The 18,249-nt window shown below is 39.4% G+C and overlaps 2 protein-coding genes across 2 annotated transcripts; one reads left to right on the top strand and one right to left on the bottom strand.

The window, feature by feature from the left end:
• Positions 1–584: 584 nt before the first annotated feature.
• LOC105935471 (gap junction beta-6 protein-like) lies at positions 585–7,341 on the bottom strand. Its single transcript, XM_012875863.3, has 7 exons — positions 7,237–7,341; positions 7,068–7,121; positions 6,330–6,501; positions 4,970–5,122; positions 2,178–2,323; positions 1,884–2,090; positions 585–1,778 (listed from the first exon to the last, which is right to left on the bottom strand). The coding sequence occupies exons 3-7, from the start codon at positions 6,498–6,500 to the stop codon at positions 1,775–1,777; spliced, it is 681 nt and encodes a 226-aa protein (XP_012731317.2). The 5' UTR covers position 6,501; positions 7,068–7,121; positions 7,237–7,341; the 3' UTR covers positions 585–1,774.
• A 7,164-nt stretch (positions 7,342–14,505) lies between these two features.
• On the top strand, positions 14,506–17,997 carry sap18 (Sin3A-associated protein). Its single transcript, XM_012875864.3, has 4 exons — positions 14,506–14,689; positions 17,285–17,394; positions 17,508–17,630; positions 17,711–17,997. The coding sequence occupies exons 1-4, from the start codon at positions 14,618–14,620 to the stop codon at positions 17,865–17,867; spliced, it is 462 nt and encodes a 153-aa protein (XP_012731318.1). The 5' UTR covers positions 14,506–14,617; the 3' UTR covers positions 17,868–17,997.
• Positions 17,998–18,249: the final 252 nt, after the last annotated feature.

The following is an 18,249-nucleotide window of genomic DNA, read 5'->3' as shown; positions in this document are numbered from 1 at the left end:
CGATTTGCAGTTGAGCCATCCTCTATCCATTTTCAGAAGGCAGACTGAACAGTGTTCATTGAATTGATGTTGTTTAGTAACCATAACCTTGCTTTAAACTTCTCCACAATGTTCTCCTTCACCTTCCTGCGGTGTTCCTTGGTCTTTGTCATTTCAATTCAATTCAATTCAATTTTATCTATATAGCGCCAATTCATGAAACATGTCATCATGAGGCACTTTACAAGTCAAATCAATCAGTTTATATAGATTGGTCAAAAATTTCCTATATAAGGGAACCAGTTGATTGCTTCAAAGTCCCGACAAGCAGCATTCACTCCTGGAGAAGCGTAGAGCCACAGGGAGAGTCGTCTGCATTGTACATGGCTTTGCAGCAATCCCTCATACTGAGCAAGCATGAAGCGACAGTGGAAAGAAAAACCACCAATTAGCGGGAAGGAAAACCGGGCTCAGTATGAACGGTCATCTGCCTCGACCGACTGGGGATTACAGAAGGCAGAGACACAACAAGAGAGACAAAAAAGCACTCTGCAATGCTGTTTGTTCACTAAAGTCCTCTAACAAACCTCTGATTGGCTCTATCGCTGCTGGCACAGAAAAGTTCAGCTTTGGTCTCAACGTACCACATCACCCTGTTAGCATCTTGGCCGTATCCCATCTGTTTGGCATTCCCCCCTTTGTTCCAAGGGGGATATCTTGTATCTTTCTTTCATCATCTTTGCTTACTCCAAATATGTGGAGCACACCGCTAATAGCTGCTGCGCTGTCAACAGGTTCTGTGGCTCAGGATGTGTCCTGTGAATCTCTGCAGCTCCCCCAGAGATACGGGGGTACTCTTGGCTGCTTCTCTATCGTTTCTTTAATGTTGTTCTGAGGCCTTCACATAGAAGCTGCTTTTATTCAAAGATTCAGTCACACACTATATAGGGGACTTCTGAAGGCAATCGATTACGCTTGATTTTATTGAGAGGTATCAGATTAAGGGGACTGATAATACATGCATGACACACTTTTCACATTTTGGTTTCTAAAAAGTCATCATTTCTCCACATTTCCTAAATATGCCCAACTCTGCTTTGGTCTATCTTGTACCATCGGAAAAAAAAAAAAAATTTGGTCCAGATGAGATTGTCCACAGGATTCTAAGACGGAGATTTGGTGAAGGAAAATTCTGTTTACAAGGTGGGACCCATATGAGTCCCTGATGTGCTGCTCTGATTTTCTTGACACCGATTTAAGGCCCAGCTGATGTTGACAACATAAGTCGTATTTAGTCAACCGATGTGGGCCAAAAAAAAAGAAAAAAAGAAGCTTGATGTGAGTACAGGCTTATTTACTACATACCCAGCCTGAGCAAAACTGATATGGGGCCTACAGGCACATACTTGCTTGGAAAAAAGTTCAGGGTGTGTTTTTATTTTCCTCTGCACTATGCTGGGGAGTTTGTGGGACGTTCCCTCGGTGGTGCAGTTTTATTATTGTCCACTAGATGGCCCAATAGCTTAACTTTTTCTCTTTTTGTTTTGGCACTCAAACTCACAATTCTGCATAAAAATCCAGTATTTATCAAATCCTCTTCACCACATGATGGCTGCAGGTCACCAATTCTGGGCTCATGGAAGATGTCGGCTTTCTGAAGTGTATCTATCTGCATTTTACAAATGTTAAAAGTCTCTGTGATTGTCTGCATGCTGCTGCACCTTTCTCCTGGCACAGGCGGACTTCTAGTTTTCCTCTCCTCCTGGCTTCGTTGAAAGCAAGCTGTTGTTAGTTGTTAGCTGAAAACAAAAAAAAAAGAATCAAAGAGACATACAGGTGATCTAAAAATGTAAAATAATCCAGTCTGTGGTTGATCACCTGATCACAAAGATCAACACCTCTACCTGTTGATGGCCTTGGCGACGAGATATGCCAGCTCAGCCAAATTAAGAACCATGCAGACGGAGGAGGCGGTGGCCATGAAAACAGTGAAGATGGTTTTCTCCGTGGGCCTGGAGATAAAGCAGTCTACCAGGTTGGGGCACGGCCACTGATCGCAGCGCACCAGGCGTGGCATCCGGAAACCGTCGTACACCACGTACAGGGCGTACCTGGAGAGGAAAGGACATCCGGTGTGGGTTAATGCTCAACCGGCATGGGTATAGACAGGAAGAAACCCCAAAACCCCCGCGTCTTACATGAATCCACCTTCAAACAGCATCTTAAAGAGCAGGCTGCAGAGGTAGGTCCACCAAAGGCCGCCGGCTATCGGAAGTCTCCTCTTCTTCAGAGTCTCCAGCTCCTCCTCTTGTCCCTTGTTGAGGACGGTAGCCCGGACAGAACTCTGCCGGACAGAAAGGCAGTCACGGGAAGATAAAACAACAGACCGCTGAAGAAAAAAACAACACCTACTGAGACTAGAACAGATTTGAAGAGATTACATAGGGAAAAAAAATTACATCATACAAATTTTGCACAAAATTCAGTGGCTTAGACAAGTATGTACATCTCTTAGAGCACAGGTGTCAAACTCAAGGCCCGCGGGCCGAATCCGGCCCGTCAAGGTAAATTATCCGGCCCTCAAGAGCCAAAAAAAAAAGGCATATCATGTCATAAAGTAGAGGCATATATCCTTTTAAAGTGTATAAAGTGGCTAAAACTGTGCCTCCTATAAGTGTAACTCACCCCAAAATCAACTTTTTTTGCAGATAAGCTGTATATACTGGGCCTAAGGTTGCTACTTTTATGTTACTGTGCATTTTTTATACTTCTGTGTGAACTGGAATGAAATTATGTAATGAAAAGTATCGTCTATACACGTGCAACCGGCCCTTTTAATGACTTCATGACGCGAAAGTGGCCCCATATAGAAATGAGTTTTACACCCCTGTCTTAGAGTATTCCCCATTTATTTGGGTTAGAGCCACAAACTTTAATGTATTGCATTAGGATTTTGTCAACGCAAAGTAGTGCACAGCTGTGCAGTGGACAGAAGGGAAATTATACTTATTTAGAAATTTCAAAGAAAGCTGGAAATGTCTAGCAGGTTTTCTTCCAGGATCTCCCCGTATTTATCTCCCTCCCTCTTCCCGTTTCGTCTGAGCTGCTGCCCTGTAGAAGAAAAGCATCCCCGCAGCATGATGCTGCCGCCGCGGTCGTTCAGCAGTCGTTGTGCAGAATTTGTTTTCCGTTTACAAGCTTCAGATGTGAAAACAATCCGACATAGATGAGCTGAGGTGACAGAAAATGCTGTTTTCAAATGATTTTTTAGGAAACAAGCAATCCAAACCGGCTGGGTCTAAAAGAAAAAAAACACCGGTGGGCTTCTAAACCTAATAATCCTGAAGTCTTGTGATTTAAGATGGAGGGATTTTGGCCCTCTCTTCTTTGCAGAATTATTTTATTCAGGCACCCTGGAGGGTTTTTATTTTATTTTTCATTTATTTTTTAGCATAAATGGCCTGTCTGAGGTAACCTACAAGACCTAATTTGAGTTTAAATTGAGGCTTTAATTAGCCCACTGCAAAAACCTTTATTTCTTTTGGGTCAATCAGATGTGGATTTGTTCTGGATCCTTGCAAAGCAGCTCCCAACCATCACACTACCACCACCGTACGCGACTGTAGATATGATGTTATTTTTCCTCCCCCACAAATGTTGTGTTGATCTTCCACGAGATACAGCAGGACACACAATGCACAAAAGGTCCTCTTTGGTCTTGTCGGTCCATTGGCTCCCAGTACATTTTAAAATTCTTATTTTTTAAGTGTCTGAATGACCTTGCCCCGCCGTACCTCTCTGAGCTTTTTTGATCCCTACTCGCTCTCTGCAGTGAAGAGAGGCTCCTTCCCTGTCCACTTTAAAAACTCGCCTCAAAACCCACGATTATTCTTTGGCGTTTACCACTAGCGAGACTTAGTTTTCATTTTAAATTGGTTTTATTGTTTCTTTTCTTGCATTGTCTTTTTTTTTCGATATTTTTTAAATGGAGGTGTTTTAGCTTGTAGCAATGTATGACACTTTGTTTCAGCTGTTAAGATAAGATAATCTTCATTGATCTCACATTGGAGAAATTCACTTGTCACATTAGCTCAATAGTCAGTCAATAGTCAGGAGAAGGTGCCAAAAATAGGAAAAGGTGCATCAGTTATATACAGTGTATCTTTCTATATACAGTGGATCAAAAAGAAAATGAGAAAAAAATAAGAATACAAATACAAAAGAAATTGGAGTAGGCAGATGATGTCATGTGTACTTCCCGGTTATATACACACACACACACACATATATATATATATATATATATATATATATATATATATATATATATATATATATATATATATATATATATATATATATATATATCCATCCATCCATCCATCCGTTTTCCGAACCGCTTAATCCCTCCTGGGGTCGCGGGGGTTGCTGGTGCCTATCTCCAGCGTTTCATATATCTCTATCTATCTATCTATCTATCTATCTATCTATCTATCTATACATACATATACATATACATATATATATATATATATACATACATATACACATATATATATATATATATATATATATATATATATATATATATATATATATATATATATATATATATATATCTATATATATATATATATACATATATATATATATATATATATATATATATATATATTCACTTGGTGATAGCAGCATAGCAGATAACATTAGTTATTGCCCAAAGTTATAACAGTTGTGGTTACAGTTATTGAAAACAGCAGAAGTCACTTCTTGGCTGTTTTTAAGCGTTTTATGAATAAAGATGGTATTGTATCAAAACTTTGTGGTTGTAAAATAAGAAAATGTAAAAAAAAAAAAAAGTCAAGCTATATGAATATTTTGTAAGGCACTGGTTTTGAATAAGCATTACGTCACTTGATAAAACAGATCGCTTTATTATTATAGCTCTGGTTTCTCACAGGAATAAGCAGAATAAAAAAGGAGCATCCACCTGAAGCAGCCGTCTCTTATCGCAGTGGTTGCGATAGGCCACATACATAGATACCAGGAGGGTCGGTGTGGACACAAAGACCAGCTGGAGACTCCAGAGGCGAATGTGGGACACTGGGAAGAACTGATCATAGCAGACGTTCTCGCAGCCAGGCTGGGGGGGGAAGAAAAAGAAGCAGAACAATTGCAGAATGATGTGAATCTGCATTAGGTGGAAAGGAGGAATTGACCTAAGGAAGTTTAGACTCTATTACGCATGTCTGTAACACATCCCAAGTAAGAAAACAGAAGAAAAAAATGGGAGCTGGAGACAAAGAAAAGAAATGCATTTTCTCCAAGTGAAATTTCACCTAAATTAGTTTCTCTCTTAATTTAAGCCAGAACAGCTATGTTCACAATTAATTAAACAACGAGTCCAATTTGAACCAAACCAAATGCTTTTGCAGGAAAATAAAAAGTTTCTTAACCATGAAGAACAGCAATGTGCAGCAAGTCTTAACTTCAATGCATTCCTCTAACGTAAGCAAGCACTGGGCAACAGTGGAAAGGAAAACTAGAATTTAAGCATATTTAGTTTTCACGACTATAAACATTGCCTGTAGTTGCACTCTTAAGTAGGGAGGACAGACATGGTTTTGATTCTTTTAACAGGCAAAAAAAAAAACAAACAAAAAAAAAACATGTGCAAGCTTCAAAACTGGTTTGGGAACGGATAAAACAAAACAGGCTGGCCTTACACTGCAAAAACGGAACTAAAAATAAGTAACATTTTCTTTAAATGAGTGTATTTGTCCTTGATTTGAGCAGGTAAATAAGATGATTTGCCAATAGAATAAGATTTTCCCACTTAAAATAGGAACAAATCATCTACATCATCTTATTTCAAGTGCAGGATGTCTAATTATCTTATTTTAGGGGCAAAAATACTCATTCCATTGGCAGATAATCTTATTTACTGGCTCAAAACAAGGACGAATACACTAGCTTTAAGAACATTTTATTTGTTTTTAGATCCGTTTTTTGCAGTGTAAGCTTTTGAAACGAGCCCGACATAAACCCTACTGAGAATCTGTGAATTATCCTCAAAAAGCAGAGTCAATGCCAGGAAGTCATTCAGTTTAACTCTGAGCATACAGCCTGAACTATAGCAAAGGCCTGTTGATATTAACAAACAGTACGATGTTCTCTGAAACTTCTAATAATCTCGGTTTGTACGCGTACATTTGAATTTCATGAGAGATTTTTTAGCTCAAATGCGTCTTTAACAGCCCAAAACATGGTAAAATTCACTCCCATGATGAGTGTGCCTTCTCCCTGGCTCTGTACACACAGTACCACTGAGATGCCACCGTGCGCCCTACCTGTAGCGTGTTGCAGGTGAAATCGGACTGCTCGTCTCCCCAGACGCTCTCCGCAGCTACGACCAGCACCATGACTCGGAAAATGAACAGAACCGAGAGCCAGACCTTCCCCAGGGAGGTGGAGTGACGGTTGGAACCGACCAGCTGAGCGTACAGAGCCGGCCAAGACATCCTGTCAGAAACAGGGGCAGACAAAGAAAGGCGACGGTTCAGAAAAGTAACATTTTATTCCGTATTAAAAAATTTGTGCTTCATAAAAAAAAATCTATTTCATTACGCCGTGGGTCACAGGGTCACAGACATTTCCAAGGAGCTCAGCGGCAAAAGATGAAAGCGGAGAAAAGCGGCGAGAACAAAAGGCAACTCTGAAAGTGGAAGAGGATGAAAAGGAATGAAAGTGAGAGGAGGAAGACAGAAGGCCCAGTGCCAGCATTCATGCGAACGTGATGAACCTCGCCGCCCACTGAAACTCAGCCCGCTATTGTAAAAACTGTATGGTGCAAAGCTACACCGACTCTCACCATTCACAGAGAGGGAACTCGATATTTTCCACCCTTATCTTAATGATGCAGGTCGCACTGGAAAAACTACACTTAGGTGATGTCTGAGATTATAATATTGGTTTTCATCAAGCCTTTTCATGATTTTTTATTGATTTATTTATTTGTGTAAATTGTTTTCAACATTTTTTTTACCTATGGCTAAAATAATTTCATAAAACAAGACCATTTTTGTCACCTTGCTTGCAGTTTGTCAGGATGTTGGCTGTAGAAGGGTCTCCATTTTCTGTTCCTGCAAGGAAAAACAAAACAAAAACTAACCCAAGCAGCTAATTATATTGAAAGAGCTAACATCATTTAACTGGACTAGAGTCGAGTGCGTTTTTCCAGAGCCACAAGAAACAAACCTGCAGCCTCCAAGTCCTCTGCACAGAGATGCCCCTTCCACTGTGAAGACTTCAACAGGATGACGTCCTGCGAGGAGTTTCAAAATAAAATTCCTCGGGGTCGCGCTTGGGAACCCGGACCAATTCCCGTATGCATGAATCACTCCATGAACAGAAGCGTTCAAAAGCATTTATACCCCTTGAACTTTTGCACAAACTTGAAAAAATGTACAAATAAAAATCTAAAAAGTGTGGCGTGCAAGTATTTAGAAGGCAAAGTTAGCACTCTCTGAAAAAAATGTACTTTTTAATGCAGTGATTGCGGAAAATGCCTCCCATAAATTAGCATTAGCATTAGCATCAAGCTTAAGCTAATGTTTGTAGAATAGCTCAAGCTTAATCAGACTGGATGGAGAGTGTCAGTGAACAGTAGTTAAGTATTGTCACAGATTTGGAATCAGATTTAGATCTAGACTTTGACTAGGCCATTCTAACACATGGTTTTATGTCTATATTGGAGAAACTAAACATTCTCTCCACAGACGCATGGCTCAGCAGAGGATGGCCAGCTCCTCAGGACCAGACTCTGCAGTGCACCCACACCTCACCTCAAGGATAAGGGACTCTCTTTTGAAGACCAAAAAGTTCATATTTTGGACAGAGAAGACAGCCGGTTTTAGGGAGGAGTGAAGGAAGACATTTACGTCCAACAAGAAAAAAACAACTCTTACCAGAGGAAGCCTCAGATTTCAGCTCCAGTGTTAGCCTGATGCCCAGTTTCAGAGCAATTCTCAACTTCATACCTCTCAGTGAGCCCGGCTAGCAGCGACGCGCCCATCTGGTGAGGCTGATCTCCATGCGAATGTAGATATTCAGAGCAGCACCTCCCAAAAAGCTTAAAAGACAGGACCTTCTCCTTCATTTCAGATTAAGAGTGAAACATTTTCAACGACAACAACTGAAGTCTAGCTGTTTTGTGTTTTGTTTTTTTTTTAACCATTTTGTGCTTTTATCTGGACCATTCTGGCATCTTCCGTTGGATGTTTAGGGTCATTGTTCTGCAGGAAGGTGAACCTCCATTGTAGTTTTAGGTTTTTAACAGCCTCTACTCGGTTTTCTTCCAGGATGGCCCTATATGTAGCTTTGTCCATGTTCTTCCAACTATGACTGGCATCCTTGTCTATGCTATAGAAAAGCCTCCCACACCATAATACTGCCATCGCTGTGTTTCAGGCTGATGGTAGCAAGATGTTTGCAGGGCAAGTGTTTTCACCTGAGCAGAGCACCTTCTTCAACAGGTTCACTGTTGCAAACTATACATTCCTTTGAATTAGGATGGAACAACCCTGGCTGCACGCCAAATGGATTTTTAGTTACACTTTGTTTTTATTTTACTTATGTTTTGTAAATCCTATTTTATAAACCAACCTTTAGGTTTATTACACCTTTGGTTTGCTTGTCCCTACTGTTTGTTTTGTATGGAAAAGCCCCCCCCCCCCCCAATAAAAACAATAAATAAATCAAACAGGATTTCATCAGAGATTCAATTATTACCTGAATAGCACTGAATACAATGGTACGGTGAAAGGGAGGCAGATCCGCCATTGTAGCAAGCCCTATACAAAGCAGGGAAAAAAGAACAGCAGCTAAGTTGGAGTGATTTCATTTTTAAAGACATTAGAGACACAACTTCAAAAATTCACGGGAACTTGCAAATAAGACTGCTGTTATGCATTTGGCTGGCTAAATGAAACCCATCATGAGAATTAGAAAACTGTCCATTGCTGTTGTTCTTCCTTCTTATGTAATATTTACATTTCTCTGCTCCAGACCAGAGAACTGCCCAAACTTTGTCTGGGAGTTATAACTAGATTTATAATATCTAGACAGAAGTTTCTGCTTTTTTGATGGGAGTCTGATGGGGCTAAGAGTGTGGATCAATTTGAATGCGTTGTTCCTGTTTAACTGTGTCTCTTTTCACAGTGTGCATGTTTACAACAGTTCCAGTCGGCTTTTATATTCCTCACAGAAGACATTATACCGAGCCTGCAGTGCGGAGGTCCGAGGGTTGAAAGAACAATCTTGCATTGTGGTGTGTTTGTGTGTGTAGGACGGTGTGTTTGTGTGTGATTGTTGTGACTGTAACTGGACACGGCTAGAGTCCGGAGGACTTCTCTGATGTGAATTACATCCTGGCAGCGGCCAGCGGGCAGGACAGTGCAGCTCTATGTTGTGCTGCGGATGACTGGGAGAGAGGAGCCGTTCCCACAGTTTGTTGATGTGTGGGAGCAAAAGCAACTTCCTCAATTTGCACTATTGTGGATCCTCTTGAAAGATTTTAAAAAAGTGAGTTCCCTTCACTCTGATACCCTTAAATAAAATCATCAGAAGTCACCTAATTAGCGAGTAGAGTTACACTTTCTAACCCATGAATATTCTTTGGCATAAACCATTCCAGTGCAGGTCTGGCTGTGTGTCCTGCTGGAAGGTGAACCTTTACCCCAGCCTTGAGTTGTTACTAGCCTCTAACGGGTTTGGCTTCTAGGTTTTTCCTATATTTAGCTCCATCTGGCTTCATATAAACTCCGACCAGCTTCACCATCTCTATTGAGAAAACATCCCCACAGCATGATGCTGCCACCACCATGTGTCACAGTGGTGGTGTCTGGTTAGTTTTCCACTATACAGGACTGTCTCAGAAAATTTGAATGTTGTGATAAAGTTCTTTATTTTCTGTAATGGAATTAAAAAACATGAAATGTCATACATTCCGGATTCATTACAAATCAACTGAAATATCGCAAGCCTTTTATTGTTTTAATATCGCTGATTATGGCTTACAGCTTAAGAAACCCAAATATCCTATCTCAAAATATTAGAATATCGTGAAAAAGTATACTAGTAGGCTACTCAACTAATCACTTGAATCGTCAAATTAACTCAAAACACTGCAGGGTTTCCTGAGCCTTGAAAAACACTCAGCTTGGTTCAGTAAACTAAATCACAAGTACGGTAGTGGTTAAGAGACGACATCAGATTCTCACAGTAACTGGTGTACTGACCATGGCATTACTGTCCTTGATTGGCCTGCCAATTCCCCTGACCTGAACCCCATAGAGAATTTGTGGGATATTGTGAAGAAGAAGCTGAAAGACACCAGAGCCAACAATGCAAATGAGCTAAAGGCCGCTATTGAAGCATCCTGGGCATCCATAACACCTCAGCAATGCCACAGGCTGATTGCCTCCATGCCACGCCGCATTGATGCAGTAATCTGTGCAAAAGGATTCCCAACCAAGTACTGAGTCCATTAATGGACATTTTCAAATGTTTGATTTTGTTTTGCTGTTATAATTTTTTTTTTACTTGGTCTGAGGAAATATTCTAATATTTTGAGATAGGATTTTTGAGTTTTCTTCAGCTGTACGCCATAATCAGCGATATTAAAACAGTAAAAGGCTTGCGATATTTCAGTTGATTTGTAATAAATCCTAAATGTATGACATTTCATGTTTTTTAATTGCATTACAATAAAGAACTTTATCACAATATTCTAATTTTCTGAGACAGTCCTGTATGTAGTCAAAACGCTCAACTCTGGCTTGGTCTATCCCATAAAGGCTCAAAAGACTAACATATAAATTTGTGGTTGTAACCTGTTAGAATGTCAAAGGTTTAAGCACCATTAATACAAGACCTTGTCTCAGTGAACGGTATCGGTGTCAGGGCCAGGCTGAAAGAGCCCCTGTCTGGTATTTCTATCGGGAGCAGAAACAGCGGAGAAAAGCCCGGTGGGTCATTTCAGCCGGGTCTGTGAGTGGTAATCTGGGAATCAGGGTGAACGAGGGTGAATGGGAGCGGATTGTTAGAGTAGTTCCTGGTCTCTGATCAGCCAGCCAGCCAGGGAACAGAGAGAGGCACTGTCAGAAAAGCACACACACACACACACACACAAGCACACACTGTACCATCACATACTGTACAAACATACACTCGCATATATGTTGACCAGATTTCTAAACGCCCCCCACCCACGGACAATTTAATGAGTGAGGGCGAGTGTAGCATGTGACTGAATAGCAGGTTTCTGTTCTGTAGGAGGACTTGGCTGGCTAATCCCAGATCAGCCATGGAGATACATCCATGCTGCACGTTTACAGAGCCTTACAAAAGTATTTATAGCCTTTGAACCTTTGACGCTTATTATCACTGATCCTACGCAATAGATCAACACATTTTAAGTGGAAGGAAAATGGTACGTGAATCATAATTTTTGTTTAAAAAAAATCTGACTTTCTTTTATTCTCACTCACTCACTCAACCTTGAGGTCTTGCCACAGGGCCCATTCTTATTATGATTATGCTTTGATTTAATAAATCAAAGTATAATCAAGGATAGTTGGATAATAACATAAGATACTGTATACTGAAGCAGTAAAGAGAGTGCAAGGACAAAAGTCAAGAATGGGAACAGAAAATGTAATTGACAGTCAGGAGGGGAGAAGAGGCCTATCCAAGAGGACAACCGATATAACAACTGAAAAACGTATTCTCTTTATTGCTTATGTGATTAACTGCACAGACCAGGTCAAGCACAAAACAGAGAAAATTAAAACCATTATTAAAAGAGCAGAACAATTGTAGAAAATGAAAAAAATTGTCTTTGGAACAAGTAAAGTTAAACTTAAAACAGAAAGCAGAACAGGACGTGGAGAAGAAAGAGATGCATAATTATTTTTCAATGGAACGCAAGGAGTTTAATTCCAAATAGCCATACAGTTAAAGGTATTATTGCAAATGTTAAAAATAAACCAGAAGTCATATGTATTCAAGAAACATGGTTGAAATCTACATTAGATTTTGTCATTAAAGGATATGAGGAGGGACATGGAGGAGGGTGCATAATATTTGTTAAACAAGAAATGCAATATATGCCCTCAGAGGCCCCCGTCCACAGTTTTTATCTTCAGCTACCACTTTATGCATTTCGTATTGATTAATACTGTATATACTTCAGTGATGGTATCATGGTGTTGCTGTATTGTATCTGTAATTTTATTGGTCGTGCTGTTCTTTTTACATCTCTCTTTGCAGGTAATGAAGCAGACTGATGAAGTTTTGTCAATCTCTCTCTACTGTCTCCTCTTTCTTTCTCCTTCTCGCCCTTTCTTTTTTTACCTTCTCATTTCTCTCTCCTCTTCTACTTTCTCAATGTAGTGTCCACATAAAAATGAATTATTCCTTACATAATATTTACATATATAAATCAAGCAGAGTACTATGGTGAAAGCGATAATGCTCCACCTTTGAGAATAAAATCTGTTGGGCTCTTTCTGGCATTAGGACAACAATTCTTATTGTCACATTGCCAGACAGGACACACACAAAAAAACAGAAAGAAAAAGAAATGCAATATAGAGTTTTAACAAAAAGGAAAAAATTTAAATTTGGAAATATGAATATAATCCATGTGAAAAGTTAACAATAGAATTATTGGAAGAGTTAACTAGGTTGGAGGGGAAGATTATATGTTGTGGAGATTTTAATGGACAGAGTACATCATGGGGAAGTTACAATGATAGTAATGGAGAAGTGATTGAGGAATTAATTGAAATGAAAAAATTGGAATGTTTAAATGATGACAGTAGTACAAGAATAGATCTTTGAAGTGGAAAAGAATCAGCAATAGACTTAACTTTAGTATCAGAAACAGTAGCTGGTGTGTGGACATGGAAAGTTGAAAAGAAAACAATAGGAAATGATCATTACCCCATCGGGACAGAAGTAGGAGGGAGTATGGAGGAGAGTAAAAATGTGAAAGATGGATATTCGGTTATGCTGACCGGGATAAATTTAGACAAATCACTGATGAACAACTGGAAAAGATTAATCTTAAACAATAAATAGAATGTGTGAAGGAGCTGCAAGACAGACAATTCAAAGGAAGGAAGGGAAGAGACAAAAGAAAACAGTACCTTGATGGACAAAGGAAGTTTAGTTCAACAGTACCATTGCCAGCAGTACCACCTTGGATACTACTGGAAGCAAAAGTACATCTTTCAATACTAGGATAGAAGAACAAGAATAAGGAGGTTGTTTTGAATTCACACATTATACAGGCATATATTAATAGTTCCCACAGTTACATCCAGATTTATACAGATGCATCAAAGAATTTAGCCAATAACATAGGAGCAGCTATTATAGTTCCAGAGTTTAATATTACAATAATGAAGAGGATTAGAGATAATGCATCAGCATACACAGGAGAATTATAGCAGTTTTGTTAGTGGTGCAGTATGTAGGGGAAATTAGACCATTTAAAGTAATTATTTGTTCAGATTTACCATCCCTAATTAGTTTACAAAGAAGTCACTCTGGGTTTTTGTGGGTACCGGCACATATTTGAATCAGAGGAAACGAAAGGGCAGATAAGTCCTATGCAATTATTTTTCATTAACAATCAATATGATTGAGAGGATCTCAGTCTTATGATTTATGTGGTGATTTTGTTTGTTTTGTCTTATTTTATTGACTTGGTTTGTTTTAGTATGAAATAAGTACCGGTAGTCATTTTTGTCCACACTCCATGCCAGTTGGAGGTGGTAATGCACCATTGCCAACAAAATTCCATAAAGAAGGAGAAAAACCAGCAGTTGGATGGACAGTTAAACAAAAAGCAATGGAGTTAGAATTAATTGATTTAATGTTCAGTCCAACAGTACCACTGCCAGCAGTACCACCTTGGAAACTACCTGAAGCGAAAGTAGATATTACACTGTTAGAAAAGGAAAACAAGATCAGGGGGTTTATTTTGAATTCAAATACAGTACAGGACTATATTAATAGTTACTACAGTTTCATTCAGATCTACAGAGGTGCATCAAAAAGTTTAGTTAACAGGATAGGGGTATCTTTTATTTTTCCAGAGTTGTATATTACACTAGGAAAGAGGACCAGTGATAATATATCAGTATACACAGGAGAAATGGTTCAAAATCTAAAAATGGAAAGAATACAGTTTGATTTAATAGAAATACTTAGAAAAAACTCAAGAGATAAGTGTTATGTAATTGTTTTTCATTATCTTAGATTATTTAATGTAATTGAGAGGAATTGAATCTTATTTTGGTTTTGTTGATTCTGTTTTGTTGATTTGGTTGTAGCCATTCTGATCCACACCCCATACCAGTTGGTGGCGGTAATGCACCATTTCGTTGCGTGCCAACCGCCAAAAAAAATTCCAGAAGAAGAAAAAGAACCAGCAGGGGGCAGTGATGCGCCATCCCATTTCCAAACTGCAGCGAAGAAGAGTGTCGCCCACCACCTTGTCCGGTGCTGCAGTTGCAGAAAGAAAACGAAGGCAGACCTCGCTCTATGACCATAACATTAATAAATAAAGATGGCGCTTGAATCGCGAATTACACAGGAGGAAATAAAGAAGGAGCCCGAGAAACCCATCGACCGAGAAAAGGTAAACTGAAGGATTTTACACCAAAATTCCCCGCTTATTGCTTACCTTCCGAGCCCCCAGCTAGCCATTTTAGCATATGATGCTAATCTCAGCTGCTGATATGAGAGAAAACTCTAAAGAGATTTATAATATTAAGTGCAACGCATTGGCTGTATTATATTAACATTTCGGCGTTTTAATGGTAAACAGTTTAACGGTTACGGGAAATAAGGGCAGGCTAATAACGAAATGCTGCTATAGCGTGCTAGCTAATGCTTTGCTAGCTAATGGCTATGGAGCATGAGGAGTTCGAGACGTTTGGATTATTTTTCTCTTACAACTATTATTGATTTGATGTCAAAGACAAATTATTTTATGCTGGAAAACAGAGTTACACAATATAGATTCAAATTAGAACCGAAAACTTGGATAGTATTTTCCTGCGCGACATTACACCTTGCGTCTCTTCAGTAAAGGGCCGCTAGCTATATCAACACGAAGGACCTCTGGCTCAAAATCTTTAAATACTTGTACCGATCAAACCGTAGCTGTGTTTTTTTATACACTGGTCTCTAATCTTCAAAGGCGCCGGTTGTGATCTGTGAAACCTGCAAGCCAGTGGTGTCTAAAGTCAGCCTTGAATGGCCAGTGTCCTGGATCTTACCCGAGTCAGATGACCCTGCTTCAAAAGATCAATAAATCATTCTCATATGTCACCCAGGATAGAAGTAACATTCCCTATAAACTATCGGTCCTCTTCATCAACAATGTCTTAGTCACGTTTTTCTCTTTTCAAAATTGGAGCTGCGGAGCTACTTCTGTGCAGCGTGTAGCTCCTGTTTACTTCCTGGTTCCTCAGCCAATCATACGAAAGTTCCCAAAAACACAGCGCAGCATTTGGTATTTTGGCAAAAGAGCAGCAGCGTGAAAACATGGAAGCCAGTGAGAGAAGCGGACCAGAAATAGCAGCAGATTACAACATCATAACATAAGCCGAGTGTCTATTCTGTGGAAGTAATTCTGGGTAACGGAGTCACGTGGTTGCAAGGGGTCTATTCAGCAGGTTTTCACAGCAACAGACCATTGAGGAAACGGCATACTGGGCTGTTGTGTAAGCAAGCACTGATCCGACTTGGAACACAAGGTGTCATTATTACTTATTGCTCCTTTAAGCTGTTTATGTCACAAATCAAAATAATACAGTTACAGATCTTACAACAGAGAAGGACACATTTGTTTATTTCACGTGGTGCACAAATCACTTCAATATACCGAGTACACAAATATACGGATGATCACGTATGTTTAAACTCAATTATAAAAATGAAAGCTCAATGCAGCACGTTCTCAACAAGTAAACGGCTCTATGGTCATTTTCAGATGTCTTTGGAAATCACATTTTTGTTTCTAGATCCTAGAATGGATCAGAAACAGATTCTAAATGTAATAGAATAAAAATTGACTACATTTATGCTTGAAAATATTATAAAATATTATAAACTCTGGCAGATTTGGATTTTAAAGACATTTTAATTCTGTCACGAAGTAAGTAGGGAGAACAGCAGGTAGCCGTGAAAATATAACTATGTATAAATTTACATGATAGAAACAGGGAGACAAAGGATGGATAAATAAGAGGTTAAGAGAGACAAGATGGCTGCTCGTAAAAAGCTGTATTCTGTGATTTTAATGGAAAGCTAAGAAATGGGGTAAAGTCTTATTGTTTTGGCTGCATTTTTTTTTTTTTTAAGAATCTTAGGTATATTTAGAATAATTCAGTCCAAATCCTACTCCATCCATCTTCCCTATCCCTGCTGAATGAAAGCACCCCCCACAGCATGATGCTGCCACCACCATGTTACCATGGAGAAAAGTGTGTCCACGTTTGACTGTTGGTGGTTTTGATTGGACCAGTGGCAACATAATCAGTACGATACCTTCAACGGGTCATCCTCTTCCAGGATCGCCCTGTGTTTAACTCCAGCTGTCTTCCCGTCAACTTCCGTTTGGCTATTTTAAGCGGCTTAGCTGTTGAACTACAGCTGATCATATCGTGCAGCTTCTTTCTAAAATGGAACGTCCCTTCGCTGAAATCTCAATCCGATGCAAACTACCGGGACTTAAATTTGCTCGAGCACACTTACAAAAACATCAACACTGCAATATACCGTAATAGATGTTTTATTATATATTATTTGTTGCTCAAAAATATTTTTGTACTGATTTAACTAGCTGTGCCCCAGAAACTATGCCTGAATAATGTGTGTATGTACAAATGGCAGATAAAGCTTCTTGATCAGCTTTTGTGAAAGTTATTGATGGATTTTGACTCCAGCAACTGTTTGTAATTTTCTTCTTAAAACATGTGAATAAAATGATCTATTAGTGCATGTATTCATGTTTTCCTTTTAGCCTTTTATAGTGTAGTTTTGATGTGACGTCCACGTACCAACCAGCAAAAGTGCAGCTGTAGTAACCTGGTATTGCCACTAGATGGCAGTGAAGATAGCTCGTTTTTGACATATTTCTAAGCTAATTTATTTGTGTAGAATACTTTTGACTGTCCATGCTGCTTGTATTAAAAGATATTTTACCTGACTTTCTTGTTTGTTGCAGACTTGTCCCCTTCTGCTGCGAGTGTTTACCACCAACAGCGGGCGGCACCACAGAGCAGATGAATTTGCTCGGGGCAATGTGCCTTCCAGTGAACTCCAGATTTACACATGGTAAGAATAAAAGCACATTTCCTGGCTTTTGTTGATTGTTCTGTATTTAGCTGTCACAGAAGTCGGAGCAAGACTCTTGACCGTGTGTGTGTGTGTGTGTGTGTGTGTTGCAGGATGGATGCTACGTTGAAGGAGCTAACTAGCTTAGTAAAGGAAGTGTACCCAGAAGCCAGGAAAAAGGGGACCCACTTCAGTTTTGCCATCGTCTTCCCTGATCCGAGAGTAAAGATGTACCGGTAAGTGTACAAACCAGTGCTTACTTAGACAAATGTATATTAGGGTTACTAGGTGATTGACATGAACTGTTCGCTTTAAGGTTGAAAGAGATCGGTGGCACCCTGTCTGGAAGGAAGGGCCCCGATGACGGCTTGACTCTGCAATCTCAGCGTTTCCACATCGGAGACTACCTGGACATAGCCATCACGCCACCCAACAGAGCGCCGCCCCTCAACACGCGCATGAGGCCCTTCTGAATACTCAGTCACATCATTGATGCAACAGAGGGACGGATCTGTCTTTTATTTTTCTCAGTTATCTTCAATTGATTTCCTCCATTTTATAAAACTTGATGTTTAATAAAGTTGTTTTTTTTTTTTTTCCGAAGACTACGTCTCTTTTTACTGTCAGTTTTTTCCCTGCAAAACGATCTCTGAATTAAAAGTTTTAGATAGGCTATTTGACATCAATGGGCTAAATGTGTGGTTAAAATAAGTTATTAAGAATTACTAGTTATGCTTGATTAGAAATATTACACATTTCAAAATTTTCACAAATCTGATTTAGTAAACATTTTCCTATAATAATGGCTTGAATTATATATTGATCATCTACAACAGAGCGTTGGGACGCTTTGAG

This window comes from Fundulus heteroclitus, chromosome 24 (genome assembly GCF_011125445.2).
Source record: "Fundulus heteroclitus isolate FHET01 chromosome 24, MU-UCD_Fhet_4.1, whole genome shotgun sequence".
NCBI classification, from domain to species: domain Eukaryota; kingdom Metazoa; phylum Chordata; class Actinopteri; order Cyprinodontiformes; family Fundulidae; genus Fundulus; species Fundulus heteroclitus.
Note: the sequence above shows the minus strand (reverse complement) of the source record. Positions and strands in the feature narration are given on the sequence as shown.